At 41.7% G+C, this 23,789-nt stretch overlaps 1 protein-coding gene across 1 annotated transcript in view; it reads left to right on the top strand.

Moving 5' to 3' along the window:
* The window catches only part of ZPLD1 (zona pellucida like domain containing 1), a 39,895-nt gene extending 18,085 nt beyond the window's left edge, over nucleotides 1-21,810 (top strand). The window contains exons 3-10 of the mRNA XM_077807305.1: nucleotides 1,546-1,727; nucleotides 2,420-2,492; nucleotides 5,994-6,091; nucleotides 9,648-9,728; nucleotides 11,250-11,421; nucleotides 12,406-12,514; nucleotides 20,241-20,270; nucleotides 21,635-21,810. Coding sequence (XP_077663431.1) covers nucleotides 1,546-1,727; nucleotides 2,420-2,492; nucleotides 5,994-6,091; nucleotides 9,648-9,728; nucleotides 11,250-11,421; nucleotides 12,406-12,514; nucleotides 20,241-20,270; nucleotides 21,635-21,810 — 921 coding nt within the window. The remainder of the gene's footprint in view (nucleotides 1-1,545; nucleotides 1,728-2,419; nucleotides 2,493-5,993; nucleotides 6,092-9,647; nucleotides 9,729-11,249; nucleotides 11,422-12,405; nucleotides 12,515-20,240; nucleotides 20,271-21,634) is intronic.
* The last annotated feature ends 1,979 nt before the right edge of the window (nucleotides 21,811-23,789 follow it).

Raw genomic sequence — 23,789 nt, 5'->3', positions numbered from 1 at the left:
GCAGGCATCCTTCATTTTACAAATGGTGTAACTGAGAGGCTGTACTTCTGGAAAGGCTGGGACTAGAACAGAGAACTCTAACGTAGCAGACTCCATTCATATCCTCTTAACCACTCCAACTTTCAGAATTAACGTGCCACATTTTTGTGCTAGGCTGTACTGTTTGTGATGTCTAGACTTCTCTCTCCTCCAGAGCCAGGAGTGTGGATTCCTAACATTTTTCTGCTGTCTAGCAAATGGCTATGTACACCAATGGCAAAATGTACGGGGAATAACAGCCTACTATTGCAACCAGGTTTTCCATTAGTTCAAGAAATCAAGTTGTGCTATGAATCTAAAGGTCCTGGGTTCAAACCCTGATGAACTACCCAGGTGTGCCGAGGGCAGCGTGGTTTGATGAATTCCTGGTTTTTCCCCCAGTTTTTATTTTTTAAAAATATAGGAGATTACATACAAAAACTACATCAAAACAATGCAAAATCAAGCTACAATTAGGAAACGCCAGAGTTAATCTCCTGCAAACTCAATGTGACCCTGTTGTGTACATGCATTATAAGATACTCTTAATTACATATTCAGTTCTTAATTACTATTTTCTCCACATGACCATTAATTCACATAGTACATGGGATATATGGTGAATGAATCAGTGGGTTGCAGGAAGAGAAAGAATGTTCACTTGTGTTTTGAAGGTGTTGGATGGGGACCCAGGAGAGCTGGGTATTATTTCTGTGTCAACTACATACTTATGTGATGTTGAGCAAATCAGTCATAATTCAGACATGCAATGGGGCTGAATTAAGGTTTCACAGGCAACTTTAATTGTGGCATTGTCTAAATATTGAGTGCTTGGATTTTCAGCATTGGCATTCTTTTAACTTAGTTTTTGTGTGAGTAATTTATCATACATAGATATGCATCTCCATACAGACAGATACAAGCATTGACCAGAAATTCAATTGTTTGACTTGAATTGCTTTAGTGTCTCATTAATATCATTAATTTCCATCATCTATTATGTGATTTGGAAACCTTCACAAACAAACATACCAGTAGTGGCCACGCATCACTTCAGTGAGTGGGATTCTGTGTAAAATAACTTCATTTTCAAGTATTAAAAACTCCACTATTTTGTTACCTTTCAAACCAAATAGAACTGCTTCTTCAGTCCCCTCCTCCCCCCAGCGATCCATGGGAATTCATCAGGAATGTTCAGAGAAAATGCCCACCTGAAAAATTATTCACGGGACCTCAGGACATTCCAGATCTGTGTTTAGGCTCTACGGCCATATTTTGCATTCAGTCAGACCCCCGTAATCCCAATTGACTACTGGCTGTGCAGGTGAAATAGAAAACAGAATCTGATTTAGTAAGCCCAATTCGTCTCTGGTGTACTGAATGAAGTTACACCAAGGATGAATTGGACTCGAAGTGTCAGAATTTTTCAATGTGTTTGTATTTCTCGCTCTCTCTCTCTCTCTCTCTCTCTATTTTTTAATGTGCTTAACCTTGTGGTAATGTCTGTTTTCATACCTTCCTCAATAGGTATCCTCAGGTCCAGGCATCAATGCATATGGGAATGTATCAGTGGTACAGATAGGTAACGTTTCAGGCTACATAGATACGCCAGATCCACCAACAATCATCAGCTACTTACCAGGGCTTCTGTACAAATTTAGCTGTAGCTATCCATTGGAATACTTGGTCAACAATACACAATTGGCTTCGTAAGTATGCTTTTCATTCATTCATATATATATTTATATGTATAAGGGTGAGGGTGTCTGTCTACATGCATCTGCACAACCCAACATTTATCTCCATAAAAATTTGTGGTCTTGTACTGATGGTGAAAAAAATAAAACCAAGATTGTGGGAAGAAGTGGCAGGGAGAAAGGGGAGACTGAAGAAAGAAGAAAAGTTTACTAGGGGATCTATATAATACAATGATTTACCAAAACTACTGTAGTTTGTTGCCTGACTAGTGTAAAAATTTGCCTTCTAAATGCATGTGGTTTTATAACAAAATAGTAGCTGCATACACATTTTAAATTTCCCATGCAATATAATATTTTTGTGTAGGGTAATCAATGAATGTGTAGTGCAAGGAAACACATTTTCCAGGAGCCGACACACTATATCATGGAGAACTGGTTCTTTTATGCCATTTTGCCTTTCTGCTAATTATTTGCCTGATTCATGTTTTTAATAGCCTCCATTACTTCCAGTATAGTTAAGGTCCTGTCATGGTCTCCACTATAAATTCCTATTTTCAGAGATTTCTAACACAAACCTTAAAAAAATCACTCCTTATGATGTATCTCAAGAACTGATTTTGAGTAAAGAAGCACTGAAATATGAAAGCGCAAACAAACAAACAAAACCCTTAAACAGTTTCTGGTTTCTAAATCTGTTTTAGGTCATCAGCTGCTATTTCTGTAAGAGAGAACAATGGGACATTTATCAGCACTCTGAGTTTGCTGCTTTACAATGTAAGTATAAAATTAGTAAACAAATTATATGTAATATTCTCTGAATTACATGGCTGCAGCTCTCTTTGACAGAGCAGAATTAGGCTCCTTATGTGTTCATTATGTTCTATTTTCCCCGGAAGGGAAGCAGGCCTTTCAGACCGTTGTCATTCATCTAATTGTTACCTTGTGCTTGTCCTTTTTTTAAATTTATTTTTTTTAAATGCACCTGTTGTCTCTCTTCTTAGTCTCTGCCCTGAATGACCTACCATCTCTCCTTTTATTCTGCACTTGTACAGCGCCTAGCACAATGGGATCCCGATCAACAATTAGGGCTTCCAGACCCTTGGGCAGTACAAATTATAATAAGTGATGCACTAGAATTCATATATATTGCATATTGTACTTGCATATTATATTTATTCTAAATATGATCTTATAACAATATTGATATGTTAAATTTCTCACAAACTTATGTAGAGTCCAAGCCTTGTCCAAGTATGTTGACCATTTTAAATAGGAGTGAAGTTTGCAGGATTTACCCCCAATCTATACATCCATACAGATGCTTATTGCATGTACTTTGGAGACTTCATGGGTTAATATTTTTAATAACAGCATTTGGCTGCTGACACTTCTCTCATACTTTTTCAGAAATTGGGTTTGAATACACATCACTGTGTAAACTTTTATTATGTAAATCTGGACAACGACAGTAAAACGTAAAAAATGTGCAGACGTCTATTTATAACAGCTACATTCATTTCTGAAATAATTTTTGTTGATTAAAATTTTTATTCATACATTTTAAATACCTGATTTAAATATCAATTTTTCAATCTATCAAGCAACATTTTTGTAAATTATGAATCTGATTTTTTTGGCTTTATTATTCATGCCATCGGGATGCTGAGTTATAATTCATGCAACTGATTTAAAAGTCAATGCTTTTTTCTTGGAATATAATGAGCTATAAATATTGTAACAGGACATTTTCCAAAGGCATTTTTTTTAAAATTCACGTTTGTAAGTTTGTCATTTGGTAGAGCAGAGTTCTTAAAAACAGATTAAAATGAAGATTATATTTCTCCCATTTTTAAATAAATATGTAGTAAAAAGGAGAGAGAGCCAAATTCCTCAAAACTACAGGAATTGTATAGTGGATAGGAAGAGCCATTCGCCGTTTCTGCAGTGAGAGAAGAATAAAATTAATATCATGCCGGAATATGCCCTTGAATGAAGTGCCCAAGTTTAAAGGGCCTGATCCTGCCCAACTGTAGTTAGTAAGGTCAGATCCAAGGTATTCAAGTGATTAAGAATGAAGTCATTGGTGTTTGACTCTGAGTTTTGATCTTGTGAGATGCTCCTAGAAGAAATACTGCAATTCACAGAAGCATGAAAAAGCAACCAAACACAAAGTATTAAGATAATCTTAGTAATTGTAACTATTTTTAGGAACTTGTACATAGATGAGCTATACAGTATATTTTGCTCCTGATATTAAAGACCAACATTTACAAATGCAGACCCCAAAAATAGACATTTAAAGCCATATTTAAGTACATAAGAGTCCTGCTTGTCAAAGGTGTTGTGCATTTGAGGCTGTGAAAATCAAATCACTTTTTTAGGTGCCCAGAAGGATTTAGTTCTTAGGATTGCCTAAGTTCAGACACCTATGTTTGAACACTTTAGACAGGCTGTTTGTTTTTTGTCACTTATTTCTCTGATGTTTAAAATTGTTATCCTTAATTCCTCCCCTCTCTCCCCCCTGACTTGTTGATGTTTTCATTTGTTCTGTTGTGCTACTTCGTGCCTTTGCCGTGTGTGAATCCATCTGCAAAATTTATGAACGCAAGCACAAAACTAACCATTATGGAAAAGATGTAAAGAGACTAATAGGGATTAAGGCTTGGATTTTCAAAGGAGCCTGAGTGATTTAGATACCGGTGTATAAATCCTTGGGGTGACTGCAGCATGTGTAGCTCAGATACTGAGTTAGCTTTGCTCTAATTAGTTTGCTAAAAATAGCACTGTTGTCATGGCAGCACAGGCCGTGCCACAGGCTAGCTGCCCACGTACAATCCCTTCTTCGTCCCTGGGTAAAAACTCAGGCAACTAGCCCATGCCATGGTCTGTGCTGCTGCAGATATATTTAACAAGATAGCTTGATCAAATTTAGCTACACATGTTGCAGTCGCCCCTCACAATTGCAGTATAAAACCTGTCTTTAGACTCCTTTGAAATTCTCAGCCTAAACCAATAGCGATCTGTAGAAATTACTCCAAAAATCTGTAGGACGTAATAAGAGTGAGATCTTTTCTACAGATTCTCTTAGCCAACATACAAATTTAACAGAGAAGTACACCCCACTATCAAATTCTACTGCTTAGCTTAGAAGTTCTGTAGCCAGTTTTCTCTCATTCTCTTTCATATTCGAAAGGACACTTCCATAGGAGTGAAGTATGTAGAAAGTTTACAAATTATGTTTTTCATTCCTTTAGAAAAATCACATGCTTTGCGCATTTAATTTAATATTTTCCAAACTTTCTGGTGTCTGCTACACCGTTCTGGTTTTATTGCGACACAGCTTGTGCAAGGCAGGACTTTTTGAAAATGTGGACTGAGTCTTGGGTACCCTCATCTCCCACTAGAGGCCTTTCTCCCATATGCTGAACCTCCCCCACCACTCCCGTCTTTCTACTGCTCATCTGCAATGTATTAAATGATGTCTGATCCTCCCCTCCCGCCCCCCAAAGTGGGTCTTGTATTGCTGAATTATGTCTGTGTGAACAAGTTCCTACTTCAGTTCCTGGAAACCTTGGCTGGTAGGCCCTCTTTGTGAATTTAGCAGCATACACAGAGCACCGGGGTACATCCACCAAGTGTCTTTGATTGTTTATACTCCAGGTACATCACAACATAGCAGGAGATATGCTCCCTTGCTGCTCGCTGGCTCAGCTATTTACACAGTTTGATTTCTTCTCAGGAGTACCCAGTTGGTGAGCTAATTACCTCATTAGCTCATCAGATTCTGTACAGGTGCAAGTTTCTACCCTTCCAAGTCCAAATACCGAAGTCCCTTTCACTCTACCTATACCCGGTGCCATGGGTATTCTAATTGACCAGGGTGCTGGCTTCCAAAGAGCTCAGTTTATAACTGCTAACAGCACCCTGTCACAGTCTGACACTCCATATTAATTTTACAACATTGTACAAGCTGTGATTTTTCTCTCTCTCTCTATACACACACTTACACTAGTTTGGTAATGGAGCTTTAGAAAGGAGGTAATTTTTTAAATACAATCTTTGTTTGTTACCTAACACTTTTAACATGTCATTTCCCACTAAAGCTGCATTGTAGAGAGCAAAACATCTGTTCTAATTGTCTGAGGGCAAACCTTGAACTTTGCGAAACTTGATAGCACTGCTGTTTCCGCTAAGCCAACTGACCAAAAAAGCTTCTGTGTTGCAAGGTGTTGGTATTGCCATTGTGTTACAGCAACTGTGTGTGTGTTTTTCCAGGACTCAACCTACAGCCAGCTGCTGGTTATCCCCAGTATAGGTTTACCTTTGAAAACAAAAATATATGCAGCAGTGCGAGCAACCAACCTAGATGGCAGGTACAGTAAAAGATATTGTTTCTTCCCTTTCTAATTTTTGCAGCTCTTGAGCAGCATCAATCACCGTGTAAATATATAATTATATATGGCTTTTTTTTTTCTGACCGTCTTTTATGGGGCTTGGTAGAATTTGATTTTTTTTTAAATAATTTTGATGGATAACTGATTATTTTCAAGCATTGCTTTTTATTAATTTAAATTTTTACAGGTGTGGAAAACTATGGGAGTGTTCAACCATAGGAGAATCAATTATGTAATAACAGTACACATTGAGATTCAAAAAGTTAAATCTTTATAACTGTTAAAATACAAACTGTGAACATTGCGTCAAAATATACAAAGTAAATATCCTTACGTTGAACTCTAATAAGTTCTGCCATTTTCTTACCTTTTCTACCTGTATATTTTGAGTATTATCGATGGAAATATTTTTTTTGTAGGTTTGTGTCTGTAAGGTGAAATCCATGTTTACTGATAAAAATCTAATACTTCCAAGCCTATTTACAAGTAATGAAATGACTAATCTGTGTGAATCACTTCCCTCTGTTGGACGGAATCAGATCTGTTTTGCTATGTGTCACAGGCCCTTTATTGATAATCATCAACAAAGATTCTCCTTGAGCTCAAGGGAGCTTTTGTAAGAGGAGGAAAGAAAGGAAACAAGTGTAGGAATAAATGGTCAGTTTCCATAATGGAGAGAGGTAAATAGTGGTGTCCCCCAGGGGTCTGTTCTGGGACCAGTCCTGTTCAACATATTCATAAATGGTCTGGAAAAAGGGGTAAACAGTGAGTGACAAAATTTTCAGATGATACAAAACTAGTCAAGATGGACTGCGAAGAGTTACAAAAGTTACAAAAGGATCTCACAAAAGACTAGGCAACAAAATGGCAGATGAAATTCAATGTTGATAAATGCAAAGTAATACTCATTGGCAAACATAATCCCAACAACACATACATACAAAATGATAGGGTCTAAATTAGCTGTTACCCACTGAAGAAAGAAATCTTTGAGTCATTGTGGATAGTTCTCTGAAAACATCCAGTCAATGTGCAGTGGCAGTCAAAAAAGCAAACAGAATGTTGGGAATCACTAGGAAAGGGATAGATAGACAATATCATAGTGCCACTATATAAATCCATCATATGCCCGTATTTTGAATACTGTATGCAGATGTGCTCGTCATATTTCAAAAAAGATATATTGGAATTAGAAAAGGTACAGAAAAGGGCAACAAAAATGATTAGGGGTATGGAACAGCTCCTATATGAGGAGAGATTAATAAGACCGGGACTTTTCAACTAGGAAAAGAGACAACTAAGGGGGGATATGATACAGGTCTATAAAATTATGACTGGTGTGGAGAAAGTAAATAAGGAAGTGTTATTTACTCCTTCTCATAATACGAGAACTAGGGGCCACCCAATTAAATTAATAGGCAGCTGGTTTAAAACAAACAAAAGGAAGTATTTCTTCTCACAATGCACAGTCAACCTCTCAAACTCTTTGCGATGTTGTGAAGGCCAAGACTATAGCAGGGCTCAAAAAAGAACTAGATAAGTTCCTGGAAGATAGGTCCATCATTGGCTATTACCCAGGATGGGCAGGGATGCAAAACCATGCTCTGAAGTGTCCCTAGCCTCTGTTTACCGGAAACTGGGAATGAGCGACAGGGGACAGATCACCTGATTGCCTGTTCTGTTCATTCCCTCTGAAGCACCTAGCATTGGCCACAGTCAGAAAACAGGATACTGGGCTAGATGGACTATTGGTCTGACCCAGTATGGCCATCTTTAAAAAAGGGAAGAAGCAAGATCCTGGGAACTACAGGCCAGTCAGCCTCACCTCAGTCCCTGGAAAAATCATGGAGCAGGTCCTCAAGGAATCAATTCTGAAGCACTTAGACGAGAGGAAAGTGATCAGGAACAGTCAGCATGGATTCACCAAGGGCAAGTCATGCCTGACTAATCTAATTGCCTTCTATGACGAGATAACTGGTTCTGTGGATGAAGGGAAAGCAGTGGACGTATTGTTCCTTGACTTTAGCAAAGCTTTTGACACTGTCTCCCACAGTATTCTTGCCAGCAAGTTAAAGAAGTATGCCCATACATTCATGGACTATAAGGTGGATAGAAAGCTGGCTAGATTGTCGGGCTCAACGGGTAGTGATCAATGGCTCCATGTCTAGCTGGCAGCCGGTATCAAGTGGAGTGTCCCAAGGGTCGGTCCTGGGGCTGGTTTTGTTCAATATCTTCATAAATGATCTGGAGGATGGTGTGGATTGCACCTTCAGCAAGTTTGCAGATGACACTAAACTGGGAGGAGAGGTAGATACGCTGGAGGGTAGGGATAGGATACAGAGGGACCTAGAGAAATTGGAGGATTGGGCCAAAAGAAATCTGATGAGGTTCAACAAGGACAAGTGCAGAGTCCTGCACTTAGGACAGAAGAATCCCATGCACCGCTACAGACTAGGGACCGAATGGCTCGGCACCAGTTCTGCAGAAAAGGACCTAGGGGTTACAGTGGACGAGAAGCTGGATATGTGTGCCCTTGTTGCCAAGAAGGCCAATGGCATTTTGGGCTGTATAAGTAGGGGCATTGCCAGCAGACTGAGGGACGTGATTGTTCCCCTCTATTCAACATTGGTGAGGCCTCATCTGGAGTACTGTGTCCAGTTTTGGGCCCCACACTACAAGAAGGATGTGGAAAAATTGGAAAGAGTCCAGCAGAGGGCAACAAAAATGATTAGGGGACTGGAACACATGAGTTATGAGGAGAGGCTGAGGGAACTGGGGATGTTTAGTCTACGGAAGAGAAGAATGAGGGGGGATTTGATAGCTGCTTTCAACTACCTGAAAGGGGGTTCCAAAGAGGATGGCTCTAGACTGTTCTCAGTGGTAGCAAATGACAGAACAAGGCATAATGGTCTCAAATTGCAGTGGGGGAGATTTAGGTTGGATATTCAGAAAAACTTTTTCACTAGGAGGGTGGTGAAACACTGGAATGCGTTACCTAGGGAGGTGGTGGAATCTCCTTCCTTAGAAGTTTTTAAGGTCAGGCTTGACAAAGCCCTGGCAGGGATGATTTAGCTGGGGATCGGTCCTGCTTTGAGCAGGGGGTTGGACAAGATGACCTCCTGAGGTCCCTTCCAACCCTGATATTCTATGATTCTATGATGTGAATCCTGTCCAATGCTGCCATGAAATTCTTAGTGGAGATGATATGCACCAAAGTGATACCCGTTGAAGTGCTATATGGTCACTGATTTGTAACAGCTTCTTTACTGTGGAACAGATGGGAGTAAAACCATGTTGGTTAAATTGTATCATTCATACACTGCACAGTCATTGTGCAGTAATGTAAGTAATGCAGAAAAATAAAAACTATTATACTGCCATAGAATGGTCTCAGTGAGAATGCAGGGATTCTATACATGGCTCGTAATTGTACATAACTGTGTAGGTTCAGTTCATCAGCTAGTACTATCAACTTGTACCTCGGTTTTTTTTTTTTTAATCTTTTTCCTTGACAATTATCTTGCTCCTCATGCAGATGGAATGTTTTGATGGACTATTGTTACACCACTCCATCTGGTAATCCCAATGATGAGCTTCGATACGATCTCTTCTTTAGGTAGGTACTTTGCAAATCCAGCATTTGTATGTAAATGCCCTCCTTTTAAGACCGCAGTTATGAGCTTCTGTATGATAGTGTGATGCTACATTTCTTGACAGGCATGAGGTTTTTCAGGAAGGTCCAATGTCTATGCTCGTAAATAATTTATTAGTCATTAATCTAGCTATTTGTGGACATAAATATTGGGTAAGTGTGCACAGGCATGAAAATTGTGTGCACCAATGTAGGTGTAGAAATAGGCATTTTGCATGCACATACTAGGGGCCCTCTACTCAAATTTCAATGGGTACGTATTTGTTAACATTTATTTTAATGCAAGTGAGAGGATGCCCTGTGGGTAGATGATAACCATCTAACATGTCTAAGGTGCTAATTCAGGAAAGTGCTGAAGCACAAGCTTAGGTGCTGTCCTGAGTGGGAATGGCTTCCTCAATCGGGACCTTAAAGGATAGCAAAGAGCAGCTTGGTGTCTCAGCAACCCCACAGATTGAATCATATCAGTGGCTCTTGATGGAGCTGCTACCTTTGTTCAGAGGTGCTTATCTATATAAATGAGCTTACCTGATAACTTTTTGTTTCAGGTCTCATAATTATTTGGAGATTTGAATTTAAATGGAACCTGGAGCTGAGTTTCCTTGGATTTGGTTTTGATGTGGCAAAATACACAATTCAGTACCACTTTAAAGAAGTGTGTGTGTGAGAGAGAGAGAGAAAGAAAGAGAGAGAGAGAGACATACAAATACCCTTTGTGGGCTTCTTCAATAGTGGCTCTCCTTCCTGCTATAGCCCTCCTTTCAGCAGCCACCACCAGTTGCCTTCTTTCTTGTCCTAGGACTCTTCTTTTCATCCCCCACCAGCAGGCCCATCTCCTAGTCACCTGATCCTAGTCAGGTTACTGGACTTATTACCTCCACATAGGGAGGCAGGCCACATCTGGCACAGGTTCAGCTGAGCTCTGAACCCTCTTAAAGGGTCAGGTCCGTTTGTGACAGGGTGCCCTTATACATACAATGTCAAGCAGACTTGATTTCCAGTTGTCAGTATTGTTGGGTCCCTATCTGCATTCGCTAAGAATGCAAAACCAATGGGACAAAATTGTGCTCTGGCATAACTCTCACTAATGTCAACGGGTGTAAACACTGCTAGTTATCTCACATCCTGTGTGTTCCAGTCTAAGACAAGTGTATCATCTAAAGAAAATATTGGAAATGTGGCATTCTTGAACACAGATCCTTTTTAGTGTTTGTTAGAGTAATTCTGACTCTGTGCCTTTTGTCCATTGTCATTCTCTGCCTGCCTGTGCATCTGAGCAGTGCTCACTGCCATGCCATCTCAGACCTTGATGTACTATAGCACACTTGAGACTCTCTCGTAGCTGCCCATTTTGGACATCATGGCACTCTCTTGTTTTGCACAGAGCTTAAGCATTGATCTTTTTACTTATAGTCCTTTATTCTCAGGGGCTAAAAATCAGAGGTACACATGGTCATCCCAGTTTTAATCTTTTATACCAATTAGCTGCGACAAGGACCCACAGACAACTGTAATTGAGAATGGCAAGAGTCAGATGGGCCGGTTTTCCTTTGAGGTGTTCCGCTTTGTGAAGCACAAGAACCAGAAGATGTCTACAGTCTTCCTCCATTGTGTGACAAAGCTGTGCAGAACGGATGATTGCCCCTTTCTTGCACCTGTAAGTTTTGGGGGGAGCTCTGTCAATAATCTTCATGAATCTGTGCTGTGCCAGAGGCAGAACTGTGGGGCCATTCTACACCTGTAATTTGCAGATGGATAGGGGAGGTGGAGGGCATCTGTGCAAATGAAGAAAGCACCTAGAGTTTGAACTTGTTTGTTTGTTTCTAGAGAATGTGAACGCAACAAATGAAGAGTGGCATTTCAATGTCATCACCATTGTGTGACGTAACACTGGGAACTGTAACGCTGAGGGGAATTGGGTTTGGCATAAGGAGTGTTCACCTTTAGGTCTCTGGGTCAAATCATGCCTCGGATGATAGAGACCAAAAGTGACCACTGTCAGAAAGCCATTCAGATAGTTTATGAAAAATGAGCTGGTGGTCTTAGTATAGCTCCTAGAAAGCTCAAGGATAGAGAATGAGTTTGAGCCTTAGACTGACCTACCCACTCATTTCTAGATGTGATCCCCACAAGACAAAGTTGAAGAACATTCATAGGTGTTCAGGGGAAAGTTGCACTATCACTTCCCCCTCCTGTGCCTATTTAGTGGGTAGAGTATATGAGTCTTTAATACCCTTTGCCTAGCAGCAGAGCTGGTCAAAAATATTCTGATGGAACATTCTTCCATCAGAAAATGCCATTTTGTTGAACCTCAAACTTCCTGTGGGAACATGTCTATTTTGATGAAATTTTATTTCAGGAAATTAATTACTGAAAAGTTTATTATACAGTAATATGGATATTGTACATGAGCTCAATGCAGTTCCATAAATGAAATGAGGCAAAATACAACTGGAAGCCAATCATTTACAACATGCACTCTTAGGAGGTATTGCATCTCTTTTTATTGCAAAGTAATTGAATACATACAAGAAATAAAGTTGTAGTATCACTTTTTAAAAGAGCTGGCATTAAATATGGAAGCACAGGAAGGCAATAATTCTACTCCACTCTGAAACTGTGATTTTGATTAACTTCTCAGATTTGCAGTAACAGAGAAAGAAGAGATGCTGTTAAGAGAACAACTTGGAGCCCTCAGAGCACCTCTGGAAATGCTGTAATCTCTGCTGGCCCCATCATTACAAGGAGCGGTAGGAATTCTCAAACATTTCTGTATATTGCAGGAATTTAAAAAACAATGCTTTGCTGTTTGAGAGTTTGCAGTGACTCAGCTAAAAAACCCAGCTAACTTATTTGGGTCTATTCCTACAGCTAAACTTTCATGTAAAAGTTCTGAGCCAATTGTTTTGGTCATATATGCATTCAAAACACCCAATGAAGTCATTATGGGTTATGTGCATGTGTCTGAGGCTGCCATAAACACCTAAACTGAATAGGCTAAATTCCATTGCCCATACAGATGCAGCTTCCACTGAAGATAACGGAAGGTGCACCCATCTAACGCAGAAAAAAATTAGCCTGATTCATTTTGCTTAAAATCAGAGCTCAAGATGGGAAAGCCACAAAATGGAAAAAATTGTTTAGAAGCTAATGAATACCCACTTTAACATTGACTACTCCTTCTCTTGCCTGGCTCTTCCACTTCCATCTTAGGGTATATCTACACTGCCAAAAATGGTGTGTTCTTAACTAGGGTTAGCTCACTTGATTTAAATTAGCAGTGAAGACACAGCAACTTAGCTCTTAACTCACTTTAAAAGTTTGAATTAAAGCCTATAGGGCTGCTAACCTAAGTTAAAACACAAATGGCTGTGCATTCACTGCTATTTTAACCCAATTGAGCCCTGGTCTACACTAGGACTTTAGGTCGAATTTAGCAGCGTTAAATCGATGTAAACCTGCACCCGTCCACATGATGAAGCCCTTTATTTCGACTTAAAGGGCTCTTAAAATCGATTTCCGTACTCTGCCCCGACAAGTGGATTAGCGCTTAAATCGGCCTTGCCGGGTCAAATTTGGGGTACTGTGGACACAATTCGACGGTATTGGCCTCCGGGAGCTATCCCAGAGTGCTCCATTGTGACCGCTCTGGACAGCACTCTCAACTCAGATGCACTGGCCAGGTAGACAGGAAAAGAACCGCGAACTTTTGAATCTCATTTCCTGTTTGGGCAGCGTGGCAAGCTGCAGGTGACCATGCCGAGCTCATCAGCAGAGGTGACCATGATGGAGTCCCAGAATCGCAAAAGAGCTCCAGCATGGACTGAATCGGAGGTACGGGATCTGATCGCTGTATGGGGAGAGCAATCCGTGCTATCAGAACTCCGTTCCAGTTTTCGAAATGCCAAAACCTTTGTCAAAATCTCCCAGAGCATGAAGGACAGAGGCCATAACAGGGATCCGAGCAGTGCCGCGTGAAACTTAAGGAGCTGAGGCAAGCCTACCAGAAAACCAGAGGGGCGAAAGGCCGCTCCGGGTCAGAGCCCCAAACATGCCACTTCTATGATGAGCTGCATGCTGTTTTAGGGGGTTCAGCCACCACTACCCCAGCCGTGTTGTTTGACTCCTTCAGTGGAGATGGAGGCAACACGGAAGCAGGTTTTGGGGACGAAGAAGATAGCTCACAGCAAGCAAGTGGAGAAACCGGTTTTCCCGACAGCTAGGAACTGTTTCTCACCCTGGACCTGGAGCCAGTACCCCCCAAACCCACCCAAGGCTGCCTCCTGGACCCGGCAGGCGGAGAAGGGACCTCCGGTGAGTGTACCTTTTAAAATACTATACATGGTTTAAAAGCAAGCATGTGAAAGGATTAATTTGCCCTGGCATTCGCGGCTCTCCTGGATGTACTCCCAAAGCCTTTGCAAAAGGTTTCTGGGGAGGGCAGCCTTATTGTGTCCTTCATGGTATTACACTTTACCACTCCAGGCCAGTAACACGTACTCGGGAATCATTGTACAACAAAGCATTGCAGTGTATGTTTGCTGGCGTTCAAACAACATCCGTTCTTTATCTCTCTGTGTTATCCTCAGGAGAGTGAGATATCATTCATGGTCACCTGGTTGTAATAGAGTGCTTTTCTTAAGAGGAGCCCGTTCCTGCTGGGCTGTTTGCCTGTGGCTGAACAGAAATGTTCCCCGCTGTTAGCCACGGGGAGGAGGGAGGATTGAGGGGGTAGCCACGCGGTGGGAGGAGGACAAAATGCGACCTTGTTACGAAAGCACATGTGCTATGTATGTAATGTTAACAGCAAGTTTTACCCTGAAAGAGTGTAGCCACTGTTTTATAAAATGTGTCTTTTTAAATACCTCTGTCCCTTTTTTTTTCTCCACCAGCTGCATGTGTTTCAATGATCACAGGATCTTCTCCTTCCCAGAGGCTAGTGAAGATTAGAAAGAAAAAAAAAACGCACTCGTGATGAAATGTTCTCTGAGCTCATGCTGTCCTCCCATACTGACAGAGCACAGACGAATGCGTGGAGGCAAATAATGTCAGAGTGCAGGAAAGCACAAAATGACCGAGAGGAGAGGTGGCGGGCTGAAGAGAGTAAGTGGTGGGCTGAAGACAGGGCTGAAGCTCAAATGTGGCGGCAGCGTGATGAGAGGAGGCAGGATTCAATGCTGAGGCTGCTGGAGGATCAAACCAGTATGCTCCAGTGTATGGTTGAGCTGCAGCAAAGGCAGCTGGAGCACAGATTGCCACTACAGCCCCTGTGTAACCAACCGCCCTCCTCCCCAAGTTCCATAGCCTCCACACCCAGAAGCCCAACAACGCGGTGGGGGGGCCACCGGCCAACCAGCCACTCCACCACAGAGGATTGTCCAAAAAAAAGAAGGCTGGCATTCAATAAATTTTAAAGTTGTAAACTTTTAAAGTGCTGTGCTTAAAGTGCTGTGTTGCATTTTCCTTCCCTCCTCCACCACCCCTCCTGGGCTACCTTGGTAGTCATCCCCCTATTTGTGTGATGAATGAATAAAGAATCCATGAATGTGAAGCAACAATGACTTTATTGCCTCTGCAAGCGGTGATCGAAGGAAGGCGGGGAGGGTGGTTAGCTTACAGGGAAGTAGAGTGAACCAAGGGGCGGAGGGTTTCATCAAGGAGAAACAAAGAGAACTTTCACACTGTAGCCTGGGCAGTCATGAAACTGGTTTTCAAAGCTTCTCTGATGCGTACCGCGCCCTCCTGTGCTCTTCTAACCGCCCTGGTGTCTGGCTGCGTGTAACCAGCAGCCAGGCTATTTGCCTCAACCTCCCACCCCGCCATAAACGTCTCCCCCTTACTCTCACAGATATTGTGGAGCACACAGCAAGCAGTAATAACAGTGGGAATATTGGTTTTGCTGAGGTCTAAGCGAGCCAGTAAACTGCGCCAGCGCGCCTTTAAACGTCCAAATGCACATTCTACCATCATTCTGCACTTGCTCAGCCTGTAGTTGAACAGCTCCTGACTACTGTCCAGGCTGCCTGTGTACGGCTTCATGAACCATGGCATTAAGGGGTAGGCTGGGTCCCCAAGGATAACTATAGACATTTCAACATCCCCGACAGTTATTTTCTGGTCTGGGAATAAAGTCCCTTCCTGCAGCTTTTGAAACAGACCAGAGTTCCTGAAGATGCGAGCGTCATGTACCTTTCCTGGCCATCTCACGTTGATGTTGGTGAAACGTCCCTTGTGATCCACCAGAGCTTGCAGCACTATTGAAAAGTACCCCTTGCGGTTTATGTACTCGGCGGCTTGGTGCTCCGGTGCCAAGATAGGGATATGGGTTCCGTCTATGGCCCCACCACAGTTAGGGAATCCCATTGCAGCAAAGCCATCCACTATGACCTGCACATTTCCCAGGGTCACTACCCTTGATATCAGCAAATCTTTGATTGCGTGGGCTACTTGCATCACAGCAGCCCCCACAGTAGATTTGCCCACTCCAAATTGATTCCCAGCTGACCGGTAGCTGTCTGGCATTGCAAGCTTCCACAGGGCTATCGCCACTCGCTTCTCAACTGTGAGGGCTGCTCTCATCTTGGTATTCATGCGCTTCAGGGCAGGGGAAAGCAAGTCACAAAGTTCCATGAAAGTGCCCTTACGCATGCGAAAGTTTTGCAGCCACTGGGAATCATCCCAGACCTGCAACACTATGCGGTCCCACCAGTCTGTGCTTGTTTCCTGAGCCCAGAATCGGCGTTCCACAGCATGAACCTGCCCCATTAGCACCATGATGCATGCATTGGCAGGGCCCATGCTTTCAGAGAAATCTGTGTCCATGTTCTGATCACTCACGCGACTGCGCTGACGTCGCCTACTCGCCCGGTATGCCTTTGCTAGGTTCTGGTGCTGCATATACTGCTGGATAATGCGTGTGGTGTTTAATGTGCTCCTGATTGCCAAAGTGAGCTGAGCGGCTTCCATGCTTGCCTTGGTATGGCGTCCACTCAGAAAAAAGGCGCGGAACGATTGTCTGCCATTGCTCTGACAGAGGGAGGGGCGACTGACGACACGGCTTACAGGATTGGCTTCAGGGAGCTAAAATCAACAAAGAGGGTGGCTTTACTTCAAGGAGTATTTCAGGCAGGATTTCACGGAGGGTTCCAATAAGAAATGGTGCACCTAAGTTATTGTTCTTATTGGAAAAAGGAGGTTAGTCTGGCCTCTGATTGATACATGGCTAGATTTACCTCGCTGCACCTTCTCTGTGAGTGACTGCAGTGTGACCTAGAGGAATGAGTCCCCTAGACGGGGGAGGGGGGAAGGAAATGAGTACAAAACAAATCTGGTCTATTTCTTGTTTTGATCCACTCCATCTATCTTTTACATCCTTGGCTGGCAGCAGACGGTGCAGAAGGACTGCAAGCCATCCACATCTCATGGCTGCCCGGCAGAAGATGATCCAATAGGACTGCTAGCAATCCATATCGCCTGCCTGCTCACCATAAGATGGTTCAATAGGACTGACTGCAGGACTAAAGAGAATGACTTGATCAAGTCACTCCAAATTTAGTCCCTGTGCCCATGTCTGTCCAGGCGCTCCCGGCCGACGTGGCCAGGAGCACCTCGGACATGACGATGACGGCTACCAGTCGTACTGTACCGTCTGCTGCCAGAAGGCAATGGGTTGCGGCTACTGTGTAGCAATGCAGTACCCCGTCTGCCAGCACCCAGGAGACATACGGTGACGGTTAGCTGAGCGGGCTCCATGCTTGCCGTGGTATGGCGTCGGCACAGGTAACTCAGGAAAAAAGGCACGAAATGATTGTCTGCCCTTGCTTTCACGGAGGGAGGGAGGGAACGGGGGCCTAATGATATGTACCCAGAACCACCCGCGACACTGTTTTAGCCCCATCAGGCATTGGGATCTCAACCCAGAATTCCAGTGGACAGCAGAGACTGCGGGAACTGTGGGATAGCTACCCACAGTGCAACACTCCGGAAGTCGACTCTAGCCTCGGTACTGTGGAAGCACTCCGCCGAGTTAATGCACTTAATGCACTTAGAGCATTTTCTGTGGGGACACACACACTCGAATATATAAAACCGATTTCTAAAAAAACGACTTCTATAAATTCGACCTAATTTCGTAGTGTAGACATACCCTTAGATAGGACGAGTAAAGAACACACCGTTTTTTGCAGTGTAGATGTAACTTTAATGACATTAACTGTGACTTGTGTTGGTAATATACTTTTTGCTCAGCTTTCAGCTGTAAATAGAGCCTGAGGCAAACAGTTCAGGTTTTCAGTTTAAAGACAGTTGCCCAGATTCTGTTCTCACTTAAACTGGTACCTATCCAGAGTGTAATTCCACTGATTTCTGTTCTCCTAGAATTTTAAAGTGTTTCAAATACATCTTCGAATTTCTGAGAAGCATTCATTTTGTGAATACCTGTGCTAACTAGTAAAGATAAAATATTTTGAGCCAAATTCTGCTGTCGGATGCATGTCAGTAACTGTCATTGGGTCAGTGGTTTCAGTGGAGTCGATCTGGACTGAAACCAATGAAACTGAGAGCAGAATGTAATCCCATGGAGGGAAAAGAATTATTAGGACTTGAGGACTAATTTGTCTCTGTTTGCTGTGTAGTGGTGGATGCATGGATATGCAAGAGGAGAAATTTGCCCATAGAGAATTGGGAATGTATTCAGTTTTTTGTAGGTGCTTGGTTAGAAAAGGGTTTTTTTGTTTTTTTTTTAAGTAGAATTGGATGAATAATGCCAAAAAATTCTGCACATATTTGAAGTAGATAAGGTATTTACTTCGGCCATTCTCATGGCGCTTTTGAGTTCACTTTTCATGAATGTTCAGTTAGTTTAAAAATATCTGGGGAAAACTAATTTCAGAGTTGCAAACATGAGGAAACTGAATTTTCAGATTTGCACTTATTTTGCACCACACATGATCATTCAATCAGGGAACAGAAACAAGACCACAGGATTTATTTGAGCAGTCATAAGCAATACAGCTCAAATTTCAAATATTTGGGATCAATCTACATAGGTTTACAAAAATAGAAAAATATTAATCAATTGCCTTTGGATATTGAATACATTCAAGTAAACCACAGAATGTTCATGGATATTCCATGAGCAGAAGAGGTGGCTAAATTCTTTAAATACATGATTGTTGAAAATTCTTTGCTTAGCTCTAGTTTAGCCATGAATAGATATGAAAAGGGGAAATAATCATTTTGCAATTGTCATCTATTTCAGAAATGGAATTCAAATATTTTATGGAATATATAGAGGACCATTTTACTTTTATTTCTGGCTTTTAGGTTGCACAGGTAGGAAAGATAGTTGGGTATATGAAGCACTGGACTATGACTCAGGAGGCCTGTGTTCAGTTCCTGACTGCCACAAGTTTCCAGTGTGACTTTGGGCAACTCATTTAATCTACCTTGTGCCTCAGTTTCCCTTTTGTGAAATGTGCAAAAGGGTACTTCCCTACCTTGAGGCTAAAATCTATTAATGATTGTAGAGCTGTCAGGTATTATGGTTATGAGGAGCCATATAGAAACCTAGATAGTTACATAGGATTGCTGCTGCTTGTGACTGTCTGTCTCATGTATGTTTAAGCTATTTTAACACTGTGCTCTTTCACAGAGACCTTGCACTTGTTTGTTTATCTATAATAAATCATTTTAGACAAAATACGTGGCTTTTTCTCTGTGTACAGAAACAAAATAGTTATCTACTTCTGAAGGCAAAAGTGTTTAAAAAAAAAGAATGAAAGCCATTGTATATCCTAGTTAAAAATAAATACAAGTCAGGACCTTGAAATAAATGTACTTTTGAGCTGTGATTGAGGCTTACAAACAGAAAAGCAAAACCAAACAAAGATAAGATATTTAGTTTCAGGACCGACAATGAGGAGTAAGTGAAAATTAGGGGAAAAACATAAACTTATCCCTAAAAACATAAACTCATCCCTCTGTGCTCCTGTCAAGAAAAAGGTGTGTGTGGAGGAGAAGTTTTCTAATGCTTTCTAGTCACAGATTTCCTTAATGAAATGAAGATAAAGTATCCCCACCATCGCAGAGCTCCTTCCCCCTAGTACAGCACATGGTGAGAAGAAGTAGTTCCTGCTACATTGTTTTGGATCATATTTTTTATGAAATGGGACAGAAGAGAATTAGCAACACGTTCAGATAACTGGACCTTGATAAAGATTTTTTTTTTGGCAGAGTAATAAGTGGTGCATTAGACCAATATCCTCGCAGTAAAAATTAGGAAGCTTCTTATAGTTAATGTTCCTAGCCTGACTTGATCAGAGACATTGATTGTGACAAGCCACCATTGCCAACACAGTTGTTGAGTTTTAGGATAGTCCTAGCTTTATTTTTGACTGGTTTTAGTGGGAGTGAAGAGAGGATGCAAATATTGATATCTGTAAAATATAATAGCTCCATTTTTATATTTTTATACAGATGAGACACCAACCAACAATTCACAGCTAGGTAAGTTAATCAGAATAAGAGAAACACAAAAGAGGGGTGTTATAGGAGTGCTACACTAATGAGTGGGTAAACCATTTGGATTCAGCTATGTGTTGAAGTTTTCCTTATTACCATTAATTTAAAAGGAGAAAATATGAATGTGTTCTAAAGAAAGCAATTGATAAATCTGGAATGCTCCGTTAAGTTCATGTGCCCAACAGTTTAACAAATTCCAATCTCTACTATGGAACTAAAATTACAGATCAAATGCAACCCTATTTATGCTGCTATGGCACATTAGGAAACAGTGCAACTGCCAGAAGCCAAATGGCAGGTTTAAGCAATAAAGTCATTTCCTACTACAGATGAATTGAACCACAAAATGGTCATTATGGTGCAGTCTAGCCTGGCAGGCTTCACAGCTCAAAAAGGTAAAAATCCTGTTTCAGCTCCTGTAGTCCCTGACCTTTGTCCTGGATGTAACCATAGGAACCACACAAATGGTCTGTGGTAAGGCAGATGGGAATGAGTGACAGGAGATGGATCACTTGAGGATTACCTGTTCTGTTCATTCCCTCTGGGACACCTGGCATTGGCCGCTGTCAGAAGACAGGATACTGGGCTAGATGGACCTTTGGACTGACCCAGTATGGCCATTCTTATGTTACAGAGCCCAATGCTTCTGCTCTGGTGGTTGAGGAAGTAGGCTGTATGGAAAAAATATGGGCTAGTATAGGGGGGAGGAGGTCTGCAGATTGTCAGAGTGCTCCTCCTCCTGGTCACCTGGAATTCTTTTGGGTGGAGAAATACATCTGTAGTGCATTCCTGGTTTCTCGGTTACTGTTGTCTGGCTGATCACTCTTTGTCAATATTTACTAGGGACCCATGTAACAAAATTCAGCTGCTATCCCTTCTGAAGTCTAAGGCAACTGGGAAAGACCCCCCCCTAGTTCTCCCTTCCTCCAGCCTCCCCTAGTTCCCCCCTTCCTCTCCCTTCCTCCAACATTTGAATGGTGGGGACTCCAGAAGCATGTTAAAGTCCCTCCTCCATAATAAAATCATGTAAAAGAGAAACCTAGCATTAAATAGAAAGATTTAGGGTTCCTGTCAGCTGACATCCTGCACACCTGAGTATGGAGTTCAGATCATCTTATGCGTTAAATATTGTCCTCTTGTCTTACACCCACACCCATCATGGTGAATGTGCATGTGAAAGAGCTATGCACCTGCAGCCACTCCCTAAATACATTAGATAGACTTAATGTGCAGTTCAGTATCAGCCTGTTAACTATAATTTTTGTATATAAAGGCATTGTGGCAGGAAGACCCAGCTCTGCAGAGAGAGATTCTGATGAGACCTTTCTGTGCCTTTTTTTCCCTTGCAGCTCATCCAAATGGACCTCCTTTCCAGCTGAACTCAGTCACCAGTGCACTGATTTCAGGAATAGTCATTCTAGGGATTATGAGCATTTTCTTTTTTGTATGTTCCCTCACCCTCCTGCACAGGAAATGGCCCAGCAGCTCAGTTTTGGGTGGCATACGAAACCCAGTTTTCAACTAAAAGGAACAATTAATTTGCACTTGTTCTGGGGGTGGGGGATTGCCTTCGTTGTCCATGAAATATACTTATGTTATAAATTTACCAAGGCAACATTCTGCCAGTATCAAACTTCAGCTAGTCTTATTTGTAGTGTTGTAGACATTATTGTATAGCTAAACAGTCATAGTGATGGCAAGAATCCTACGTAATTCTTCTCATTTGTGTTTGTGATCAGACTATTGAACATTTTGCCTGTGGGTGTACTGACAATAAAATTGGTGTCCTACTGTCCTACTGTCAACCAGGGTCTTAAAATTTAAAGATGCTTAAGATAAAACACCTTTAAATACACCATTATTAAACCAGACCTGGCCAACCTGCCACATTCACATTTAACCACCACCTTTGATAAAGACTGCCTCTACTTTTACCTTTTTTGTGTATTTTCCTACTTTATTGTGGGACCTTATCAAGCAAATTATTGTAGCTCAGAACCTACATTTTTATTTTCTATCTGGATTAAAAATAACTGCAGAAAGAATCAAAATAAGTGGACGGTGATTATCATTCATTTGGAAATGGGGTCATATGACAGAATAGGCAGAAGTCTGCTCTGTCTTCTGATTCCATTGAATTCAGTGGGATTGCACACACTGTAAGGAGAGTCAAAATTTGGCATGGTATCTGTCTGTCAAATTGTTTAGTGCTGAAAATTCAAAACCGTTTCCTGGGTACAATCCTGTCGTTCACTCGGACAAAAATCTCTCACAGGGAAGTCTTTGACAACTTTAACAGGAGCTTGCCTGCATCATCAGTTCAATTTTTGCTAAGCCTTACTTAAATGCAGTCAGCACTGCTATTGCCTTGAGTTAAACTCTGCTGTCATGGACATCCTAGGGTGGAAAGAGTTTATTCCTTTATTTCTAAAACAAAACAACCCTCCCACCCCCGAACAACAACAAAAAACCCCAACACTTTTCCAGCCAAAAGGATGTTTTAGGGCCAAACTCTGCAGTTTGAGCAAAAACTCCACTGAAGTAATTTGAAAGGACCAATTCTGTCATATCAGTTGCACAGTTCAAAAAATAAGGTGGTCTTTCCACCCAGAGCTTTCCACAAAGTGATGCTTCCCTTTGGCTGTTTTCCCCATGAGCTAGGCTTCCTCCCTGTTTGGGGAAAATCCTTGCAAGAACAGGCCACGTGCCTTACCAAACTCTCAGCTCCAGCTAGTCTGATAAACCTCAGATCATCTGAATTAAGTGTGAATTATCATGTGTCCCTTTCAATAGGTGTCTATGAATAGGAATTTAGGTACATCTATCCAGGAATCTGGAAGAGGATATTGGTACTGATGACAAGCGTGGCAGTGGTAGATACAGTAGATATATTAATTTGATTGCTAAACAGTTAGTTAGGATTTGGGTCTAGTCTCAGTAAGTAAACTCTTAACTTCATTTACCATGTACTGTACATATTGGCTCAGCAGCACCTCATTGTTATTTATCGCTTTTTTCCGTATTAATCATGTGTGTGCTTTCTGTGATGCGACAGAAATGGTTAATGTTCAGGGGTCTCTGAATCTCAAGACTAAATGCAAATACAGACATGTCATATATCACTCTTCTTTGATCTAGACAATGCTGTATAAAGGCCTGTTCAGAAATTATCCAGCCTGTTGTAGTGTAGGGTCTTTAATAACAACACTGTGCATGTTTTCCTCCAGTCTTAATACCTCAGAAACAATTTTTTGCACTTCAGGGGTTAGGTCTGATGACATGTAAAACATGATTGTTTAATAGAATAAACTGAAAAATATCAGAAGAAATATTTGTCTGAATGTCTTTCTTAGAGGCAACATGTAGGAGGGGACATAGTGGGGGTCAAATGTTCCCACAGATTGGCCTGCTGGGAGTGGGAGAGAGAGGGGCTCTATCCTTTCCCTGCTCCTCCCCCGTGGCATGCTCTGCTTCTGTCCCTGGCAGCCGAGCCTGGGCAGGGAG

The sequence above is a fragment of the Eretmochelys imbricata genome, chromosome 1 (genome assembly GCF_965152235.1).
Source record: "Eretmochelys imbricata isolate rEreImb1 chromosome 1, rEreImb1.hap1, whole genome shotgun sequence".
NCBI lineage: Eukaryota > Metazoa > Chordata > Testudines > Cheloniidae > Eretmochelys > Eretmochelys imbricata.
Note: the sequence above shows the minus strand (reverse complement) of the source record. Positions and strands in the feature narration are given on the sequence as shown.